The 23,984-nt window shown below is 38.2% G+C and overlaps 1 protein-coding gene and 2 pseudogenes across 2 annotated transcripts; 2 read left to right on the forward strand and 1 right to left on the reverse strand.

Annotated features, from left to right (window-relative positions):
• Nucleotides 1-10,746: 10,746 nt before the first annotated feature.
• Nucleotides 10,747-13,436, reverse strand: LOC145234101 (retinol dehydrogenase 12-like). The gene is made up of 6 exons (XM_080098878.1): nucleotides 13,246-13,436; nucleotides 12,509-12,719; nucleotides 12,277-12,401; nucleotides 11,872-12,088; nucleotides 11,462-11,585; nucleotides 10,747-11,276 (listed from the first exon to the last, which is right to left on the reverse strand). Exons 1-6 carry the CDS (start codon nucleotides 13,385-13,387, stop codon nucleotides 11,082-11,084), a joined length of 1,014 nt encoding a protein of 337 aa, XP_079955004.1. The 5' UTR covers nucleotides 13,388-13,436; the 3' UTR covers nucleotides 10,747-11,081.
• Nucleotides 13,437-17,965: 4,529 nt separating this feature from the next.
• Nucleotides 17,966-21,576, forward strand: LOC145233864 (carbonyl reductase [NADPH] 1 pseudogene; annotated as a pseudogene). Its single transcript, XR_013861204.1, has one exon. The product of XR_013861204.1 is annotated as a carbonyl reductase [NADPH] 1 pseudogene (transcript).
• A 47-nt stretch (nucleotides 21,577-21,623) lies between these two features.
• Nucleotides 21,624-23,883, forward strand: LOC145233860 (carbonyl reductase [NADPH] 1 pseudogene; annotated as a pseudogene).
• Nucleotides 23,884-23,984: the final 101 nt, after the last annotated feature.

Raw genomic sequence — 23,984 nt, forward strand, 5'->3', positions numbered from 1 at the left:
AAAAGGAAGAAAAAAAAGAAAACCAGTTTTAAGCGTTTCATGAGCCAGGTAATATATGTATTATTAAAAATATTTTTGGAAATAAAGTAAATATAACTGTATTTTTTCACACATTTCACATTCAAATCAGCTTTTTTTTTAAATAAATGTAACCTACGATCAATGACAGCCTACAAATTAATGTCTATTTCATTTCTGTAACCCATTCTTGTTTGCATAAAGACATCACACATTAATGTATGATCTTCTGCACACAGTTAGTCGAAATGCTATTATAACAACTGTTGAGAAAGAGTGTCACAAAAAATCAACTGAATGAAGCAGCATGATACAATAGTAACTAACTTCACACTTCACAGCATGCTTTTGAAATTTTTTAAATGCCTTAAGATGCAGCTTACAATTGAGTAAATACAGTTTAAACCGCAATGAACCATGCACAAACCCAAAACTTTGCAGTTTTTCAATCAAGTATCTGTAAATAAAGCAAGAAAAGAAATCCTGATTCATACTCCAAGTAAAAGTAATAGTGAAATCTCAGTGGAGTTTCTACTTAAAATATCAACAAAACCACATCAGCGAACAAAATGTACCACCTGGGAAATCCCCACAGGTGCATGAAATATTTCAAAAATATTGCGGTCAAAGTTTAAACTCACGTTTATAAAGTGAGCTAGAACAATTAATAATTAGGAAGGTCTTTTCGCTTCAATTATGTGCGTTTATACTGACTATAAATAACTGAGAGAAATGTATAATTTGACAAATGGTGAACTTAAAATAGTATGAAAGAACTAAATGTTGTGCTTACCAGTATAATTGATCGTAAATCGTGTTTGTCAGGTCAGTACAAGTGCAAAGAAAAAAAATGGATAAAACACCTTTTTCCCAAATATGTCAGACAGTGATAAGCAACAACAAGACATAGGCTACACAGTTTTAATTTTAAATGGTACCACAGAAAAAAATGGATTTGTGGCTGTGAAGTTAAATGCCCTACTAAAATTCGGGCAATATCAAATGCAGAACAAACAATTGCAACTAAAGATGAAACAAGTCTGCGGGGACGAGTGCGTGTGTGCGGCAATGAATAACAAGGCCCTGGACTGACTATGGGATTGGAAATGTTCTCCTGCGTCACCTCTCCTTCTCCTGTGTTATTCTTTACTTGGAAGCTTATTGCCGACATGATGGGGGGCAGTGACCCCTCTTGCCCCTACGTGCCGGCGCCCATGCTTAAAACTGATACTCGTTTTACGTGCAATCATTCCAGAACAGTACCTTCTTTTACACACATCAGTTATTTAAGTTAAACGCTTGCAAAGATATGCAGCACTGCAATGGATTGCACAACTATTTCGAAACACCCGGTTTACACAATCTTTCTGATGTGTATGATCATCATGATTTTGGAGAATAATAAAGATGATATTTTGACAAATGAAATGAATAAAGTGATAAACAACATGTATAAGCGAACGCCCGTAACCAAATCGAACGTATGCGCTTAAACGTCCAAGATTGTTGGAGGAGGATTGTTAACGCTCGATTTCATTATGACTTAATGCCATGCCCTTTGTCAAAATTGTTTAAAAGACCGAACTTATGTTGTACTCTTCTTTGCGCACCTGGTATATGTTTGCTTTTGAAACCTGGCTTTCATTTTCCTGGTAATTTGTGCGCGACAAGAAATAAATCTCGTTGGTTGCTATAACTAAAAGTTGCTGTAACTAAAAGAAAGCTGTTCTAGCATACAAGTAGAGATGCATAGGATTTATCGCATGCTTGCAATCTTACGTGAAATCCATTTGCAGTCAGCCTTTGCGTACAAACATTGTATAACGAGCTTACGAGGTAATGAAAACTATGGATTTTTACATGATTAACGATATGCGTGCACTTCTATCACCAAGCTTACAATTCTGCATCTAAAATTTTGCCATGCTATGCTGGTTTTGCAAAACGTGAATGTTGGGGAATTGAACATCGAAGGACTGCTTACAGACATCCAGAAAGAATCATAGCTAAATTTGGCAAAGAATAACAAACGTTTTGAAAACAATGTAATATTTTGATGAAAGGAAACTCGCTCGATGGCACTTAAACCCATTAGCTCGTATTTGACTAAGGTGAACATAAATTCATAACTGGGAATGACCCTGAGCGTTTATTTAATTTTTAACCAAGTGGAGAAGCAATCTCATATGAATCATTGTGCGCCAGGCTTATTGAAAGGTTTACAATAATAAGTCGTTCTCTGTGAGCAAACACACCTTGATGCAGTCATTATAATGATATATATTATACTATAGAGCAGTGGTTCTCAAGCTTTTTTTGTTGCGACGCCTCTGGAAAAGTTTTCTGGACTTGCGACGCACCAGCAAATAAAAGTTAATGAGGAAACTTATCAATAAACAGTTAATTTAAATCCTTTAAACAGCACTTAGAGAACAAATTTAGCCTAACTGTTTTTCGACAAAGTTACTCAACACTTTCAGTGCACCCGGCAATTACCTGCGGGCTTTTGTTAATTGTTTTAATTATTGCGCACAATTGCATTGTCTTGTCTGCTGCAAGGCCTTAACAGCATCAATAACGAATTACAATGAAAGTAATGTTTCAACTTACGCACAATATGACTGATGCACAAAAATTTACTGCTAAAACTCATGCACAATAATTACTTCAAACTTTTCTGACAATTATACGTTATAACTACCTCAAGCCTTTGCTAGAAAAGTCGCCTTTGTTACATTGTTAAGAAACAAGACTCCGTTCACATAATCAAGTTTAATGCCCGCCAAGCGTCGCCCCAGACACGCGCCTATCACGCACTTGCTGCTTGTACTGTTTGGTCTCGACGTACATTAACGGACAGTCGCATTTTTGATCAAAAACTTTTGAGGTAAATTTACGTCAATCCGCACTCTACGCAAAACGTATTTGGACGTAGATATACGTCACCTGCACTGAAACCTCATTTTTATGAAATAAACTGAGTTCAGCCACGAAACGGAAATATTCTGCGACGCCCTTGGAAAATTGAAACGACGCACCAGGGCGTCGCGACGCACAGTTTGTGAACCACTGCTATAGAGAGTGACGACACATGGTTTAGGTTTGGGGCGACTACTGTATGATATGTATCAGATTAGTTTCATGCGTTTCAAAAATCATAGATACCGTAGCGATGAAAACTATTTTACAACAAAAGAAATACAATCTGGTTCACAGGTTAGCGCAGTGGTTCCCAACCTTTTTTGTCCTGTGCATTCTTTTGGTCGATATTTAAATCTAATTCCCCCCTACGTATATGGCAAATGCAGCAATAACACATATCACATCCACCAGTTAGAAATTAATATTGTGACCATAGGCGCCGAGTTTTACAAAAATGCAAGGTGGCGAACAAAAATATGACGTCACATCACCTGACGTCACAAATGCGTGCAGCCACAAGAGCTTAAACACTAAGCCCAATATACCTCCAACAGAATGCAACATTCGCAAAAATAAGTCAAAAGAAATGTTCGAAATAATATTTGATTTGGAACACGTTGCTGTAACGTTTATCACCAAAAAATGTTTTGTCAAGGTGCTGTTGCTTTATATGACCTAAGATAACCATTTATTACAAAACATTCGCATTGTACACAATAATTACCAAACATTTACTCGCAAACAATGGTGTGTTTGACGTCATAAAGGAGGTACTGACGAAACCAAGTTGTAGTTTTCAGAAATATTTTGTTGCTTTTTCGGCACCAAGCTTGTTTTTAAAGCAAAATATACCCAGTTTTTTATCAGACTTTTCCATCCTTTGTGCAAAACCGCTACAAACTAACCTAAATATCCACGGTGGCCGCCACCGTGCTCTAGAAACCCAAGGTGGCGGCACCAACTCGCCACCGCCTACTCGGCGCCTATGCTTGTGACACAAATTCCCCCCTACAAATTACAAAATTCCCCCCTACTGGGGAATTCCTCCCTGGTTGGGAACCACTGGGTTAGCGAATACATATATATGAGCGAATTAGTGTTGACTACATACAATGTTTGGCACAATTTGGAGTTTAAAAACCATTAGTTGAAAAGCCAATATGTTTGCAGCAGTGACAAACGGCAAAAATACACCTGGTCGTCCTGTTTCACAATTTAACCTCCAAAGATTATTTTTCAGAAAATGTAAACAACTCGTTTAATGTTGCACATCATGTGCAAAATGTAAACTGAGGCAAGAGTTTGTAACTAAAATTATTTTTCGACTTTTCGTGCTGACTGACTTAATCCATTACTGCTCAAAACTGCCAACAGTTTCTGTAAACTTAAGGAATCAAACTTCCTTCAACTGCTCAACGTTTTGTGGGTTACATGTTCTACTAACTTTATAAGTTTTCCTTATTTTAATCGTCAGTTTCAAAAATTAAACGACTAAGCAACTAAGCGACAAATATTGTTCATGCGCTTTTTACATGACTGGTAGTATTCGCGCCATTCCGTTTTTCCCCTTGTCTTTTTTCCTTCCGTTTGCTTTACTGCCCAGACCTTTATAAAACCAAATCAAATTTCGTTGCTATTCAAGTCAGTGCAGCATTGCCTACAGACCCGCATTAAGAACGAACGTGAATAAGAGGTCTTGGAACACAACAATACCATGTAGCGTTTGGGGCTCAGTTAAGCGGAGAAACAAACCCAAAACATTTTCTGTTCGAAATTTCAAGCTTCACGCTTTAAACCTTGAAAGGTAAACAAGACCATGCGACAGTTTTGTTGCCTGCTGATGTATAAACCGTCTAACGTTCTGTTGTTGCAATGACGTGAGACTCGCATCGCTGTTGGTTGCTGTACTAATAGTTGCCAAGACGACAAACAGGCGTTGTTCGGCATTGATAGCCCACACAATTGACGCAATTAATAAAATGATTTTGTTAAGAGACACAACTGGTTTAGTTTTTTGCGTCCGTTAGATGAAGTAGAGATTTTAGCCGCTTTTTCGTACTTGCAATATTATGCTAAACCCATTCGCAGTCAACTTAAAGTCCAAAAGTAAAAGCATTTTTTGTTTAACGAATGATATGGATTTTTGTATTACTCATCACATCTGTGCCATTCAATTTTATCCCATTTGGCGTTTGTTTTTGCCATGTTAAACGTAAATACCGGGTGTTAAAAAAGCAGTATTGTCAGCAGTCACCAAAAGGAACTAACTTGAAGTTTTGAACTCGACTCTGCCACGAATTGATCAAGTCATATTTCGCGTTGGTTACTTTTTATGCCAGTAAAAATGTCGACAAACACGCCTTGTTGTTGTTGTTTTTTTGTCAAAAAAAAAAAGTACAACGCAATGAGTCATATCTACCAGATTAAAAATTCTCTATTTATGCTAGATTTAGTATGCATAAACGGAAGTAGCAATGCCTGTGTACAAATGCCAAAGTCTAAATTGACAATTCTACTTCAAAAATGTAATTGTCTTTACTTGTGGGTCCACAATTGATTTGACATATCGTTTCCTTAACGACCTAATGCAGGTGTGTAATTGTGAAATTACAATTATATAAACTGTAATAACCAGTAAAACAACAATAACATACATTGTGATTGTGCGGGAACAACTTGGAACAAAGGATATTTTTTAGTAATAGAGACTATCAATTATAATTCAACTTTGTTTTAAACTTATTCAGTAGCACGATCCGAGGTCAAATAGGATCGTAGAAACGCATGAATCTCTCGCTGGTCCGCGCGAAATTGCTTCACGGACCCCAACTAGAGAACCGTTGGTTTACAAATACCAGATTTTCCACGCGCCACGCATAGGATTATTTGACTGATGACGTTTGCTTTTTTCACATCTCGTGTAACCTCATAACGGCGACATTTGCACTGCCACAGTTACTGAATTTATTGTATGATATTAACAGCACAGATTACGCAAAACCGTTGTCGGTATATGTACTACCGGCCTTTTGCTACATGTAATCGCCGAAATGTAATATAGTTTGGAAATCGCAGCTTTAACACAGTCCGGACAGGTGCTTCGTCACGAAATTTGTGTTGAGCACATCACGTGGTGAAAATAAGTTGAAAGTATTATGAAAAGTATCAGTTAGTTGGCCCCAAAAGACAGATTTGCTTTGATACCAAAAAATACTGCAAAAATACGCAAAGGCATTGACCACGCTCTAATTGTTTTAATGCTTTAATCGGTTAAAGTTACGTATTAACCGGTACATACTTTGAATGCTACGACAATCCTCAACATGTGTTTTTTCTGTCCACGATGATACAACCATTTTCACTAAGTGGTAAAGTTTTTTTTGAATTTTTGAGTTTTTTCCGACTGAATGAAAAACTATCATGCTTTCGAAGTGATAGAGAAATTGTCAATAAATGTCGAAACAAGCCAGTTCAACTACTCTGACTTATTAACGTGTCTTGTGTTGTTTCCTTTACCTTTGCCGTTTGACTGTATACAGACAAGATGGTACAAGCGATAAAAGCGTAGCTGTGTGGCGATCTACTGGGGTCTCCGTGTTCGCGGCCAACACACCAAAAGGCACCACACGCTATTGCATCGGGCGCACCCTTCGGGCCTATCTGGTCAATCTTCCAGCGATCAAGCGGAAGTTGACTGGGCCGGTTTGCCAGTTACTGTTTTGGATAAGAATTGTAAACCTCATTTCACGCATGCCTTTCTTGACGACGGATCAGACACGTCATTGTGCTCTGCAGCATTGGCTAAGAAACTAGGGCTAAGCGGTGTGGAAGACAAATTGACAATTACTACCGTAAACGGAACGCAAACATTGCGCAGTCGCAAAGTTTCGCTGTCCGTACAAGGCCTGAACGATGGCGCTTGTTTTATGTTTAAAAGTTTAAGGGTCGTCCCTAAGTTACCCAACCTACAAGGCAGCATTCCTACTGTTGATGATATTAAGCGGTATCCGCATATTCGAAATCGCAAATTCTCTGTAATAAACTGTCCAGATGTGGACTTGCTCATAGCAGCCGATGTGCACGAGGCTCATGAGCAACACGAGGCTGTACGTGGCTCTCGTGGCGACCCTGTTGCTATTCGCACTGGTTTGGGCTAGTGTTTGTTCGGCCCCGAAAGAAAACATTACATCAGACACACGAGTGTAAATTACATACACGCTAACACAAAACTACCTTATCAGTTGGAGCAGTTATACAGTATTGAATTTCAAGATAGAGGTGCAAGTGAACTTGGGCCTTCACTAATTCTTTCAACTACAGAAAACAGTGTCACTAGAGTAAACGGACATTACCAGATAGCCTTGCCTTGGAAATCGCCTGAACCCATTCTGCCCTACAACAGGAGCTTGGCAGAACGACGCTTGTCACACTTAAAGCGCCGCCTCGACAAGGATAAGGTGTTGCTTGAAAGGTACTCGGAAAAGATGCAGGATTATTTGAGACAGGGATTTCCATGTGCAAAACAAACATGGAATATACCGCACCACGCGACGGGTGGCAAATTTCGAATTGTTTTCGATTGTGTCGCTTCCTACGAAGGACTTCATTAAACGACAAGTTGCTACAAGGGTCTAACGGTTAACTAACCGTACCAAAAGACTTGTCGTAGTGTTTTCGATGATTAGTAAGGTCTCCGACCCGTTTGTATTTATCCAACCATTTCTGCTTTCTATGAAACAGCTAATGCATAGTCTGTGCAACCAGCAAGTGGCTTGGGACAACCCACTTTCCGAAAGTGCGATCGAGCATTGGAATCTTTTGATACTGCGTTGTTACAAACCTCCCAACGTAGTCTTCGTTTCATCACAGCTGCACTGTTTTTGCAATGCCTGCAAGACCGGGTTCGATGCTGTGTGTTATCTTTGCTTTGTTGATTTAGACAGGTATATTCACTGTCCATTGATGCTTGGAAAATCTGGTGAGGCTCCTGTAAGGCCTGTCACATTGCCGCATCTGGAAGTGGCTGCGGTAACTGCTATTAAGATAAGGACAATGATTGTTCAAGAATTGGACCGTTCCCTTGCCCCAGACAAGTTCGCCACTGCTGACGACAACTGGGGATCGCTGCGTACGGTTCGGTGGCTGGCAGATACGTTTTGGAAGAGGTAGTTTCGCGACTACCTGCCAATTTTTCAGCTGCGCCGTAAATGGGTACGACCAACGAAGAGCTTTGGGGCTGGTGACCTGGTTTTTGGTCGCGTACAAGATGAACCCCCCAGGTGCCTGACCAAAAGGCATTGTGAGGGTGGTGTGCCCTGATAGCGAATGAGCTGGCACAAGTGTTCGCACCGCAAGAGGTGTGGTATTTTTACTCGAGGCAGCGTAACTTTGTTGTGTTTCGTTTCTGTCCTCCTGTCGTTGTGTGTAAATAACTTCGTTTACACGTTCGTTATTTAGGGGCCGGTATGTAACGGACAGTAACGCTCCCCTACAACAAAAACATTTCCCGCCGTTTCAACCATTCCACCATACGTGCATTGTTACGTCACAACTAGCAACCTTGTATGTGTCCCACTTTAACGGTTTACTTTGTTTCTACACGTGCAGTCCAGTTAGTGTTGCAGTGGAATCTGGGTTAGTTGTGAGCGTATTAAGTTGTGCTTTGGTGCATACTTTTATATGCTGTAAGTAAGATTGTTTGTACTGTTTTGTAGCTATGACGTTCTTTATTCTATTTGGTTTAGGTGGTCGAAAATCGTTTTAAATCACTCTTCATTTCAATAAAGTGCATGTGAAACTGACCGCTCTTATTCTGCCAGTCGAGAGACTGAAAGGTAGAATTAGCAGCAATGCTTGAATTCTACAGTCTTTATTTATAAACAGCGCATCAAACATAATTTCCACGTTGTGAATGTGTGTGCTGAATTCTGCGAAGCCTTTTATCTGTTTCACTGTTTCGTTGGTTTGTTGGTTTGTTTCGTTCTCAGTCATGAACTGCGAATGAAAAATAATTTCCATTTTCTAAATGCGATGTGCCGAGTTCTGTGAGGCCTTTACAAAACATAAAGCTTTTATTTTTGGAACGAAGATGTCCATTATTCCTGCGAATATAAAGCTAAACTTACGACAAGTTATCTCGTGTATGCGGGTAGCCCGTGTGGTGACTTTTCCGAGTGCCCGTGTGGTGACCAAATGCTACCACCCTGTTAGGTGGCCTTAAAGTATTATAAACGTTAATATTTTGAAATATTTGGATGCTGTAAAGCCTTTGCTACATAAAGCTTTCATTTTTGGAACGAAGATGTCTATTATTCCTGCGAATATAAAGCAAAACGTAGGACAAGTTATCTCGTATATGCGCGTAGCCCGTGTGGTGACCAAATGCTATAGGTGGCCTTGACGGGTAATAAACATCAATATTTTCATACGTTTGTACAGTGCCATGTATGTTTTACTCAAATATGACATTATTACAACCGGCACTTTGATACGTTTTCGAATATACAGTAATATGTAGAAGCACTCGCAAGAAAACCCGTCGCCCGTTCCGCTTGACTGACTGCCCGTGTGGTGACCCCCCGTGTGGTGACCCCCCGTGTGGTGACTTTAGGCTACCAACCATTCTCGAACTAAAAGTTTCAACCAAAAGTACCACCTGGGGAATCCCCACATGGTGCAATACGAGCCGCATAAAATTGTTTGGTGGGAGAAAATACCCCGAAAACTTATCATAATTATTACTGTAATAAAGTGATGGTAAAATATACACTTGCAAATTAAGGTAGTCGTGTCAGACAAAAACAATTATTCTCCAGTAAAAACAAAATTGCAATTCCAAAACCTCAAATTTCAATCTTTTTTTTGAAGAAGGTGTACAACTGGTTCACGTATTGTAAGTAAAAGCTTCACCATCACCCTACATTTTTTTAATTTTCAAAGGCATCCAGCAGGGTTTCTCGGGTTGTTAACCTATGTTGCCAACAACACAAACCTAAACACACACATTTGAAGTTTAAATATTAAACGAAGTTTAAATATTTAGAACTATCCAGTGACCAAGCAAGACGTACTTTTATCTTCAAATCTTTTTAGCGATTTTTGTATTAGATATGATTATTGATACACGATGAAATTGAGTAGCTGGATTGACTTGGTAATTATTTCTGTTGCTACTGTTTTTAATGTTTTGTTTGATCACAATGGTTAATCGTTTTTATCAGATTCTGGCATATTTAAATGCTATCGACATAGAGATCATGATATCAGGAGTCACGGCGCTTCTGAAGCAAGAAATTCAAGAGTGCAAAATTACCACACCAGGGATACGCAAAGGTTTTAAAACTACTTTTTAACATGTCGTACAAATACACGACACTTATTATCAGAGTTGTTGGTTTCCCATCAAAAAAGTAGCCTATGCTGAGAGGGGGAAACCTCAACACGTACGGGCGCTTTTGAGGAAGGATACAGTGACGTAGTCAGAACATTTTGTTGTCGGGACGGGGGTAGAAACGTGGTGATTCTTTACAAGTTCGTAAAAACACCGAGTTATGGAACAGAAACAGGCATCTTCACATTATTAGGTAGATCATGGCGTCTTGAATATAAAGCAACTGCTGTTAAAGAATTATTTTTAGGCAAGTGTATATTTGGAATGTTTACACAGAAATATGTAGTACCACGATTAATGACAGAAACTCGCAAAATAGAGTAACTTCCCTCATAGGCTGCCAAACTACAACCATAGCCCGTTGACCGCAGAAACAAATGCTTTGCACACAATTTAGTTGCTCACTCGAAAAAGAATAGATTATATTCGTGTATTTCTTTGACATGATATCATTTGTGTCTAGACCACAAAGATTTGTTTTTACTGTTAATAGTGGCACCGTGATCTGAAAATGAAAACAAACCTGTATAGTTATAAAGGCAAAATAGACACTGATAGTGGCTCACGCGAATTAGAATAAATTATGTTCGATTTCTTTCAGATGATGTCGTTTGCAAAAGAATCTGTTTCTACCGTTAATCTAAAATACCGAAAAGAAAGTGTCTAGAGCAAAACAGACACTGCCAATAATATTTCCAGTGTTTAAAGCAGCTTAAACGTGCAAGCACTCCATCTATAGTTCACAATTCAATCACTGTTCAGGTTTTGCACATATCCCGGTGTACAGTTCACTCAACTCCCAGAGTTTTTTACAAGCATCGTCGTCTTGCGCCACCTCGTGTACACCCGCATCCTCTTGACAGTTGGTGAAATATTTTCCTGACACACTTTTCAGCGAGCGCGAGAGGGCGCAATGGAGCATGGTTTGGCATCCCTCTTTTGTGTTCTGTGACGTAACAAAATTGAAAAAGTTGCATGAATCCTGGTTTGTTTTTCAAAATGCCGGTAACACAGGTATTCCAAACATCACGGCAAATGAAAAGCGATAACTTGATTTGAACAAGATTTTGTTTAAGATGTCTTTTTCTAAAGATCTTGTTTGCATCCCAGGGCACAAAACGTATGACTCACCTTCGATACGACCAACATAAAGATCATAACAATCATGACTATTATCCTTTTATCAGAAGCCAAGATATTAGTTCGAACTATACCAGGGCTCAAGCAGTTGGTTGTAACGCCGCTATCTCCAAGTCTGCGAGCAATAATAGAAAAGCAATTACCCACGTTCACATGTGTTTTATAATGTAGGAAACTACCATACAGTAGTTGATGTCGGGCTCAATAAACAATGAGTTATAAATAATTTGTTAATTGGCCACGTAGAAGTGATACGTTATGTATAGACTGGACATAAGGCACAAAATGTCATTAGAAATTATTGCATTTCACTCCAAAGTTTTTTAAGGAAAGTTTGTAACGTTTTGTTAAATTCTAAAAGAAAAGCGAAGCAGTAAATAACCAAACCCTAAAGTAATTACCTTCGTGCAAGCTCTCTCGTAAACATGATGTTCATCAGCTTCGAGTTGTTGTAAAGAAGAATTTCGGGTTTTCGTTTCCACCTTCCCGTCTGCTTGGTGGCGCAAAAGACTCCAAAGTCATCGGGTTTCAAATAATCCAGGTCCAAAGCGCACATGTCGTGCATAAATGAACTCATGTTGATAATGCGAGATCCTGGTCCGGATCGCTTCAGCAGATCTAAAAGATTAAAACCATTAAAACCAGATTATTACTCACAACTTTACACTTAATCGTGCAAGTCAAAATAGCTTGGGTATAAATCAGTGCTTCGCAGCTTGTTTCACTCAAACTATACTTTTATTTTTTTTAACTTCATTTTGGCAGCAGATGTTAAAGTTAACAAACAAATACGTAAGCAACTCTACCTAACAACAGGTTTGTCAACAGAAAAGGACCGAAATGATTTGTCTGGTAAGTCAAGTCCATCTTATCTTTGGTTTCGAATATTGGTTTTCCAAATATTGCGGCATTGTTGACGAGAATATCCAACCTGTAAATAGGACATAGACACAATGGACCACAAATATGTTTGGTTTGGTTGAAGGGTGGGCTCTAACTTAACTTATCAACTTTTTTTTTTCTTGAGAAACCATTTACCTTTCTTCGTTGTTGACCACGTGATTGGCAAACTCGCGCACTGACTGAAGAGAACTCAGGTCTAACGTCTTTAAAACGATATTGGATTCTCTGCACCCCGAGTCAGCGACAATTTCCATGCGGGCGGCCTCGCCTCGAATCAGGGAGCGACAAGCCAAAATGACCCGGGCGTTTCGTTTCGCGAATTCCACGGCAAGAGCCTTTCCCAGCCCTGTAAAATAACATGACTTTGGATGACATCTGTGCATTCCGTCTGCAAGTTAGTTTTAACATGACTCGAAAATAACATAATTTAGCAAACAATCAATTGATAATTAAATAAAAGATTTTTACCGGACCATGCCGCCCTCACTATATATCAGAAACCGTGCCTGCGGTGGGCTTCGAACCAACGTCCTCTGCGTCAAGGGTAGCAGCCCGTGTACAAGCTGCATTTATCAACTTGTAATGCAAAATCGACGGACCAATCTTTCATAATTTGAATACTCTATTCCTGGAACCGTTGACTAACCAACTCTAGCTAACTAGTAACTATGATTGATCAAAACGACAACTTTAGTATGGATCAAAACCATCAACAGCATGACTTAAACTGACGATCACTGTTTGCCTCTATACATTAAAAACAATGGGCGATAAAATTCTTGGTAAAACAGAATCAATCGGTTCAATTAATGGAATATATATATTTTGCCTATGTGGCATTATCAGTTCCTGAAAATCGAAATACAAATTACCTCCATTTGCGCCAGTTATAATAGCAGTCTGCCCTGTCATGTCGACATCTTCTTTGAAACTTTTCCATGTTACTTTAGCATAGAACCGAATCACAGCCAGAATGGTAACAACGCCAATACCAAATGCAGTCAAATACTCCATACTTACTCCTTACAACAATCCAACCGCTATACAACAATGTAACAGTAGGTTAAAAGTTGGTTTCCTGCAGCAAGAAGTAAAGCGTGGGGCGGTTAGAAAAACACGTTGTTCCTAAAGCAATCTACGTTCAGCAACACCAATAATGATAACACAACATTTCTAGGACCTTTAGGCGCAGATATTCAACTGATAAGGTTGTTGTTAAGTTGTATATTAGATTTACTGTGTATAAAATGGTAGATTTTGTTTTTAAAAGTAGGTGTTTTATTTATAGATCTCATAGTATCATGTTCTTAAAGTTATTCTAAAACAGGCGTTCCCAACCTTTTTACGATCCCGTACCACCTGGACGCTCTGCACTGCCACACGTACCACCATAGAGCACTAATGTGCTCTACAGCAGTGGTTCCCAACCCAAAGTTGGGTCGCCTGAACATTCTGTTGGGTCCCTTGTTATAGTGACCATTACAGCATCTACTTTTTGACGCCTCGTAGCGTTACTTTTATATTACCTAGTCCTAGGGCTTTAAATTAAATTATTGCCCAATAATAAACTTCATCACAACTTGTCGTGATAATGCTTAAAACTGTTTGTGACGTCATAAAGTGGTGTGTTAGCTCACAGTAGAGCGTTGTCTGGATAATAATGCTTCGATTCAGCTCCGAGTTCGGGCTAAATGGAAATGTTTGGTCGAAAAAAACAACAGCGTTTATTCGTTATAAGGTTATTGATTTGCTAGACTGGCGTAGTAATTTTTAAAAAGCTTTTCGAATTTACAGACACAAAATTCCACCAAAAAACATGTCCATGGGTCGCGAGAAACCACAAAACTAAATTTTTGTAAGTATTTGGGTCGCGTTAAAAAAAGGTTGGGAACCACTGCTCTACAGTGCTCTATGGTACCACTTCTTGCAGAACAACTAATTTGTTTGAATCATATTTCATTCAACGCTATCTTAAGCACCAAAACAGCAGATATATCTATCAAGAGACATAATTAACGCCCACTGTGCCGCAGCGTTGTTCGGCTTTTCATAGCAAGTAGCAACTATGCTTTTTGTTGAGAATTGACATGACCTGTATTTTGAAGATCGTAATGATACGAAACAACAGGAATAGTTACGTAACAATGACAATAGGCCTGGGGACTGTTTTTTTGTAAACAAAACCAGACAAACAAAATATAAAGTTGCAAATTGAGGTTTTTGTGAACAAAACAGAAGCTATACTCGCGTACCACCTGAAAACCCTTCGCGTACCACTAGTGGTACGCGTACCACCGGTTGGGAACCCCTGTTCTAAAACAAGCATTTTCTTTGATGTTGAAGTGGTACTGTTGATATAACGACTAAAATTTTGTATTTCATTTTTGTGCAGGAATAGCTTTCTAACACCAAAAACCTGTCTGTCCATATGCTTCATACTGCATAGTTAATCCTTTTCAAAAACAACATTTGTTAACAAACAGGTCACAAAGTGGAAAAAGGTCTTTTAAAATGGATTCAACGGACTTATAACAAACCAGGCAGCTCGACTGCGGACTTGCATTGTGAGCATAACGCATTCAGAAGGTACCCGCCCATCAAGGATAAAAAAACAAATAAACCACAATGCTCCAGCCCGACGGTCCTAACGATTCAAAATATTACCGCTCAAATTTCTTGTCAGGAAAACCAGCGCGACCAAAACGAAATTACCATAACCAAGCCACCTTGTTACCGCAAGGCACCCCGCTAACCACCCGGCTATTTAGAGCACGTGAACATATGCTATAAATAAACGAATGTAAACGTTTCTTTTTTTCAATTAAATTGGACTGCTTTGTGCATGTCCATGTGAAAAGGTAAGTGAAAAATAAAAGTTCCACATAGATTTTATAAATTTGTAAAAATACATGGACACTTCGATAAAGCTCAACGCTTCAAATGTAAAATCGAATAAAATTACTAAAGTAGTTTAAAACGAATCCCATCCAGCCGCTTTTATAAGACAAACTTTGCCATACTGTAGGAGGCCAGGAAAGAAAATGTTATAGTACTTGTGATAGTAGGCCAGTACCCTTTTTAATAGTCAGGTTAATTACCTCGTGCCGATGTTTACATAACCTCGCAACCATTTGATACAAGCTTGGAGTCTTCCCATGTAGTAAATGATTTTCAAGGTTAACCTTTACAAACAGTGGACCAATAGCAACCAAAAAACTTGGAAAGTGTGTTGAAGAGCCCTTTTTATAAGCCTGTATAGCGTGCTATGACATATCTGAGTAAACCCTCACACCTACACAATACAAGTATACTTGTATACTATAGTATAATATAAGTCAAACGGGATTGAATACTCATTACTACGTGTGGTCAGGGGTTTGTTTCTTTTTTAAGGCGCCATGTCAAATTAGTTACTACGTCAAAAGAGTAATGGAACTTTTTTGCAACTATAACAAACTGGAAAGAACATTGTAATTGTTTGCAGCAGTGGTTCTCAAACTTTTTTATTGTCGGGGCCAAATAGTAGTTTTTTAATTGTGTAAGGAGTCGCAAAAACGAGACCCTTTCGAAAATCACTAAAGATTATCATCTTGAAAGCTAAAATAGCAATCTTTGGTGGTTTTCTGAGGTCTGGTGCGAGCCGCAACATAAGTTGGGAGCCGCATGCGGCCCTGAGAGCCGCGTTTGAGAATCACTGGTTTACAACAATAACTACTTGAATATAGACTCGTAAATCCCTTGTCGTGCCAAAGAAAGTCACCGCGCGGCCAAGGTTGCCGACCCCATTATTGTTTGGAGTTTACACCCAAAATATTTGATACCTTGAACATAAGTATTCGACAAATATCTAAAAAAATACTAAAACCTAAATGTGGTGATACCTCAAGGCTGCCACTAACAAACGACATATGCTTCTGCTGGTAAGCTTGTTTTTCATACTCATTAACCTGTACGTTTACCAATAACCACAACGCTTGTTCCTGAAAGCAGGAAAATATTAATACAATTTGCCAAACAAAAACTGCTACACAGTTTTATTGTGGCCAATATTACAAGATACAACTAACACCACTATTAACATTAGTGCATACGCGCCTGACCAAAATACCGGCATGGCGACTGTGTAAATATGTACATATCATAAACGAACCGAGATGCCTACCCAAACCATCGACACGTAACTAATGGTAACATATTCTTAAATTTTGTTGAAGAATTTTAGACTTAAAGCATTGAAACCAATAATTTTATTTTTTGTTCACGAGTAATGTTTCATTCATACAAAAACTTTTGCGTAAAACAATTCTTCATTTCGAAATCCCAAAACCAACAAATTTAGTTGTGAAATAAAAACTTTATTGTTAGACTCCAAACAATATTTAATATTACTTTTAAAACTAAAAATAGTGTGTTTTTGCTTTCCTAATTTGCTAAACAGTAAAATTAGTTTCCAATTACAAACCTGAGTTAAATATATATTGCTTGTGAATTATAATAGCATTTTTTTCATATGTAGTATCTTACCATTGCTTGTAAGCCTCTGTGCTTAGCACAAATGCAGTGCAACACACTGACATTACTTTGCAACTAACATGTCCGTATTGGAACGGGTGGCTTTTCTAATAACTTAAAGTTAATGTTCATCCATTTACCGGAAAAAGCGGTCGTAGCCCTTGCGTTGATTGGAGTTAAACTTGCAGCGCAACGTTGAATTTCGCGCCTGTGCTCTTTGACACAGTAACTCTTAGCTTCAAGCTTGTGTTGAACTTTGTTCTTAGTTGGTACACAGCGCTGCCTCAACGTTCACTAACCTTCGCCCGCGAAAACTTGTTTGTTAATCGCGTCTTTTGCAGACCTAATACTGTTTGCGTAAGACATAGGTTTGTTGTGTTCGTCTAGTGTACACTTTTTTGGTCGCTCTGGAAGTTAAAAACTACCGCCACTTTTTATGACAAACTAACCCCGAAAAATCTGTTGCAAAAACAAAATTGGGATACGTCCCTTTTTGGTGAAAAAGCACGTATAGTTATATGAGTGGGTGGCATTGACTAAAAAATTACAGACCAAATCCCGCTAATCAATTTTCATCTTTCAAAAAACGTCAAAATATATACTTCTCTGTATTCAGCCTCAACCCTTTTGTAAAATTTCCCCTTCGGTGTAAAAAAATCCCGTTTGGAATGCCCTTGCATCGCTGTAGAACCTCTGCCACGAATGAAAGTTTATTTGCCGCACGTCGCTTACTAGGTTTTCGCAAAGAGCATACAAGTTTTAATCACACGGTCGGGTTATTGCGTTCGCTGCATGAAGCGCGTTAGCCATGTTACGTAATATTTGGATGATGTCATTACGCGATTGGTATTATATGTGGTTCGGTAATTGGAATACAGGGTCCAGTCGCGTGCATCGCAAGTTTTTAAACATGAAATCTGCCAATTTTTGGACACTAATTCCAAACGGCTGTATGCTCTGTGGAATTTGGACATTATAGTTTTCGAAAATGGTCAAATTAAAAAAAAAACTACTATTCGTGCTACTTTAGCGACAGAGAAGTGACGCAGTGAAAAAAACACCAAATGACTCATATTTTTGCATTCAAATTAGGTTAGACAGCATAAAATGATTTTTTCCAAACCGCAAGTCTGGTCCAAGAAAATGCTAATACTACCACGGAATGGCAAAAAAGTTTGACGTGATACTTACAACCTTTTGTTTCACCAGACATGTCATTTGTGCACAGGGGACACAGCCGACCTTTTTCATTTTTTTAAAGATTAATTCCACTGAGTACAGCGACAATGAAAAAAGCTGTCGCGCTCAATAATTATAGTCGTGTCAAGACGTATTTTTCCGTCCTTGGAGACACTCATGTTAGGGATCGATAAACCATGTCCACGGTAAGTGTTAACGTTATTCCAGAGAGCTGCAGGCATCCATATGTTCCTCTATAGGTGAGAACCCGTTCACCAGACCTGTGGCCTACATCCTCAAAGCAAAATGGGTCAGAAGAATTCGCACCAGAGCGTAATAATCTAAAACCCAGACACAAGTATAGGCGTCCTTCCGTAGGGACGTAAACACTGTGTAACTGATACTAGCAGTGTTCATACCCGAAGCTTTTCAGTACAGGCTGTCAGGAACTCGCTGTGTTAAGAGCCGACTCACGATTTTAGTGGTTAAGCTGAGTTTTAAAATAATTTCAGTGGTGATTGACTCTCGAGAGTTAGCATACTTACCTTATTAATAAAAAGTATAATGTTGTTCGTTTATGTGATTATATGCTTTTGGCGAAGAAAATTTATTTCAAAGTTAAAGGTTATCTATACTATGTATAGTTATTGTGTTAAATTGTCACGAAAGAATCGTTTTTTTATCCAGTATGCCGTAGTTTTGCTGGCGATAAAGACATTTTTAGCAGATACAGCAGTACAGTTAATTCTATAAGCCAATTTAAATTGTCGGGCATCAATGTGGGCAAGATCAGTTTTCAAAACAAGAAACAATAACATAAAGGGAAGTTGTAGCTTTCGAGTTTATCGATCCCACAAATGTTCACATATGCCGTAATCAATAAATTGCGGTAAAACATAACTTTGCAGTTATGGAAGCATTCTGTTTAGTCTTGTATCCTACTTTCGCAATTAAATATCGAGAGACTTTACATGTTGTTTTTGTGTCGGATAATTTTCACTCTTTTTATCTTTATGTTTTGATAGCTTTTGAAACCTGTTCATCATTAAAAAATAAGAGACTACACTAAACTATCAATTGTGAACAAAAAGCGATTTTTACCCTTCAAGAACAGGAACTTCTAAAACCCAATACAAATAGTGGACAAGGATGGTGCTCCCCAATCCGAATAGAAATTTCTTTAATTTCACGACACACTATGCGAGCAACCGTACGGCCGTGTGTAGCCGTGGCGCTTTTACAAAAACGTGCAGTCATCCCGAAGATATCCTTCTTGAAGATTTGATCGCCAGTCTCCTTATTCTGATGATCGCTTACATAACACTGGCTTTCGCAACCCAACAGTGCAGAAGGCGTCGACCAGGCTATCAACCACAATCCCAGCTGGTTTGAGAATGAAAAAGCGATTGATATGGTAAAGGTTTGGGTCAAACAGCCCGTTCAAGGAAGGAATCCTGACCAAGGAGAAGATTACTTATTTGCAGAGGGGCGATGTACAATAGAAAACAATAAACCAAAATTGCTTGCCTTTTTCATTTTTGTTGCTTTCAAATTTGTGACATACATTTTGCAACCCTTTTTTTGACAAATGTTAATTTTTAAACTTTTAATATTATTTTGCAGTTGTGATAATATTGACATGGTGTTTGTATTCAAATCGCAACTCATGTTTGCTTGCTTTATAGTGATATCGTAGCACAGTGAAGTCACTATGGGGTGCATGCAGTGGTGGAATTCACCCAGTTCACAACGGTTCTAGAACCGTCTCACGAAATTTTATGAGATCAGCGAAACGGTTAGCACTACTGGTTACTGTCAATGGACTTTTTGTAACAGAACCGGTTGAAAAATATGACTTTTGTGTTAGAACCGGCTGACAAAAAATTGAATTCCACCACTATGTTCATATATTTATGATTATAACTCATCTGCAAAATATGATGGAAAAATTTAATAATATTAAACAGGAAATGTGGAAAATAAAATTGAAAGTAAATTAAAAATGTGATAACCAAGTTTGATTATTGAAACACCAAAGAGTAGTCCAAAATATATTTTTGACAGGTGACTAAACTGGGGAACTACCCAAATCGCAAAATCCCATTGTTAACATAAAACTTTGCTGACTCATACACCTGCTAAGTTTGAACTTTGAAGCTCAGTGGAAATTTTACAGCCGGCTAAGAACAAATAAACCCGACCGTGCAGATGTGTATTTTAGAACGGGGCTAGCCTTTGTAGGTCAAATATAGAACTAAGTTAACGTAGGCCGAATTCGTTTGGTTGGAATAAATATTAGGCAATGAGAAAAAAATTGCAGCAAAAATATGTGTGCACGATTTTGCAAAATGCTTATAGAACATATCTTATGACCAAAATGAAAATTGTGTTCTTAGTTAATTCTGCGTAACTTGGACATCATTTTGTAATTACTTGCTATTTCCAATAATTATGTCTCTTACAAGAGTTGCTGTTGTTACTGGTGCAAATCGAGGAATCGGGCTTGCAATTGTAAAATCTCTTGCTGCAAAGTTTGATGGAAATGTTTACCTAACAGCCAGAGATCATAGCAAGGGAAATGAGGCTGTGAACCAAATTCGTAATGAAGGACTTTCCGTTAAATTCCATCAATTAGATATTGATGATCATGCAAGTATCAAAACGCTGCATGAGTATTTGCAAAGTGAATACGGAGGACTTGATGTGTTAATTAACAATGCTGGGATTAAAATGAAAGATGACCAAGCAAGTAAAGCAAGACCAGTGATTAATACTAACTTCTTTGGCACATTGGCTATTTCAAAGACCGTGCTACCAATTATAAAACCCAATGGCCGAGTTGTTAACATTGCTGGGTTTATAAGCGCAATGGCAATGAAAAAGTGTAGTGCCGATCTTCAAAAAGAGTTTCGATCTGAGGATATCACTGAGGACCAACTGATAAATCATATGGAGGAGTTTGTTACACTTGCCGAACAAGGCAAGCATGTTCAAAGTGGCTATGCAGATATGCCATATGGTGTATCTAAAATTGGTGTAGCAGTTGTAAGCAAAATACTTGCAAAACAGCTGCAAAACATGGGTAAAAAAGATGTTCTACTAAACTCATGTTGTCCTGGTTGGGTTCACACCGATATGGGTGGCCCAAAGGCTCCCAAAACCCCCAAACAAGGGGCCGAAACCCCAGTATATTTGGCCCTTTTGCCACCAAATACCTATGAGCCACATGGAAAATATGTTTCTGGAAAAAGAGTTCAAAAATGGTAACATTATCCAAAAATAGATCTTCAAGATTATTTACCTGGAATATTTGTGATGTTTTTGTTGCATTTTGTTATGTTTTTGCCACTTTTGAAGTACTTTTGCCACATTATTACGGCTTGCTTTTCTTGCCAAAAAAAGTTTAGATTACTCTGTCCATACAGACTATAAGTTCAAATCTCTTTCCAATGTTTTGTAACTTGCCACATGCTATAATACATGAAACTGCATTAAATGTTGTTTTGTCACAGGTCTTCATTTTTAAAGGTAATAATGTGTAGGTGCTACTCAAAATAGCGCTCAAACAGGTATTAGGTATAGGTAATTGCCAACTGATCAAAAAATTAGATCAAACGAAGCACAAGATGGAAAAATTGTATGTAAGCAACAAGTTTGGTGGTCTGTGCTTGATATAAGTTATTTTCACTCAATGAAATCAAACATTGTGGCACACTTGCACTAAAACAATTACTAAGACAGAAATAGCTGTGCAACACTTAATAGCTGAACATAATGGAATACAAATAGTGGAGGGCACAACTGAATGAGGGTTAAATGTACTTCAGTTTGTTTTCAGTTTTAGTTATCTACTTCAAAATTTTTCGATTTGTGCGAAATTTTTTAATTTATATTGTTTCGAGTACTGTTAAAGACGTCTTACATGTATTGTAGCTTAACAATTTTAAATGTCCAAAGTTCATGCAGGAATTCAAACAATAGTATAGTAAATTTGAATTATGATGAAAAGCAAAGTAGCAGTGGTCACCGGTGGCAACAAAGGCATTGGATTTGCCATTGTTAAAGCACTGTGCTCGAAGTTTGATGGTGATGTATTTCTGACAGCCAGAAATGCTGATCTTGGCCTAGAGGCTGTCAAGAAATTAGAAGCTGAAGGTTTAAAGGTGAAATTTCACCAACTTGATATTAATGATGAGGAAAGCATTAAAAGGCTGGGCACTGACCTACAAGCATCACATGGTGGAATTGATGTTCTTGTCAATAATGCTGGTATAGCTTTTAGAGCCGCAGACAAGTCACCTTTTGGAATCCATGCAAGTGTTACCCTAAAGACGAACTTTTTTGGCACATTAAATGCTTACAAAATCTTGATTCCCATCATGAAGCCAAGAGGAAGAGTGGTCAATGTGTCAAGCATTAAGTCAAAAAAATCATTGGAAAAATGCAGTGATGAATTAAAAAAAGTGTTTCGTTCTGATATGCTTACTGAAGACAAGCTTAGTGCCATGATGAATGAGTTTATTGATGCTGCTCAAACAGAGAAACATGGAGATCTTGGTTATCCAAACACAGCATATGGAGTTTCCAAGCTTGCAGTTACTGCGATGACAAGGATTCATGCTAGAATGATAAGAGAGCAAGGAAAAAATGATATTCTTATCAATGCCTGTTGTCCAGGATGGGTTCGCACTGATATGGCTGGGCCCAAAGCCGCTAAAAGTCCAGAGGAGGGAGCCGAGACCCCAGTGTATTTGGCCCTGCTGCCAGAGGGTGCCACTGACCCACATGGTCAATTTGTTATTGATAAAGTGGTTCAGGAATGGTAGACATTAGTCCCGATAATTGTAGAGTTTGCTGTAATTTGTGTGCTAATTGCAGTAATTTAATTTTACACCTCTCAGGTTATTATCCGAATGCAATGCAATAAAAATTTTTGCACTTTATGTGATGTACTAATTTTTCACTTGCTTCATATCGCCACCAACTGCCTTATTAAAAATACCCAATTTGTTACTGTAGATGTCTTTTTTTCGCACTCAAGCTTGCATACTATTGCTTTGATTTTTTTATCTTGGTGGACAACCTTATTTGTGTTGTGTTTTCTATGCGCAAAAGGCCAAATGCAATCCAGATTTTAATTAAATATTAGTTTAACATATACTCAGAAGTTTGGAAACGTTTGTTTCAAGGCTAAAATGAGTTAACTTTAGTATAAAGAACAAATATATTTTGCTTATACAAGCATCTTTACTGTCTGAGAAAGGTGGAAATCATGACAACAATGGTAACAGAACATTCCCTGAATCAACTTACTAGGATTTAATGTATACCATTGACACAAACATACGATTTTGCATTTGATTTCTTTTAAACGAAAACAAAACTCAAAGAGAGGGAACCACCAAACAGTGTAGATCAAAGCTGATATAGGAGGCCCATGGGTAGGTTGCACATGCCAACAAGGTGCTGAGACACCGGTATATTTGGCATTGTTACCAGATGATTCACAAGAACCCCATGGTGAATTTGTATTTGACGAAAAATTCTAGTCTGGAAATTTGTGCTTGTATTTTTGCCTAATATCACAGTTTGTTTTAAGTACTTCTGTTTCAATGATAAAGTTATATTCCTTTTTGTAGTTTATTAGTTGTATTCGCACATTCTTCTAGTCTTACCACTCAATACCTCACCAAATTTAATGTGTAGTTGTCATAGTTTGTGCTTGTTTTTATGTTTTGATTCTAACTTGAAACACCACTGTAGTTGAATTACAACCTTTTTGTACATGTTTATATGAATAAACTGTCTTAGTTGCCTAACATGGTTGCACTATATAGATTTGTTCCACAATCATACTAGTGTCTTTTCAATCTGATGAGTAATGTTGTATACTTAAAATGCTTTTGCCATCCCTGTACCG

The sequence above is a fragment of the Phallusia mammillata genome, chromosome 6, assembly GCF_965637545.1.
Source record: "Phallusia mammillata chromosome 6, kaPhaMamm4.hap1.1, whole genome shotgun sequence".
Lineage (NCBI taxonomy): Eukaryota > Metazoa > Chordata > Ascidiacea > Phlebobranchia > Ascidiidae > Phallusia > Phallusia mammillata.

Bases quoted from the DNA above. Each gene is read 5' to 3' on its own strand.
- LOC145234101 (XM_080098878.1), bottom strand. From the start codon at position 13,387: ATGGAGTATTTGACTGCATTTGGTATTGGCGTTGTTACCATTCTGGCT. The intron at 12,402-12,508 runs GTAAATGGTTTC...TCCTATTTACAG, and splicing joins GTGGTCAACAACGAAGAAAG to GTTGGATATTCTCGTCAACA. The intron at 12,089-12,276 runs GTAGAGTTGCTT...TTAATCTTTTAG, and splicing joins GTTGACAAACCTGTTGTTAG to ATCTGCTGAAGCGATCCGGA.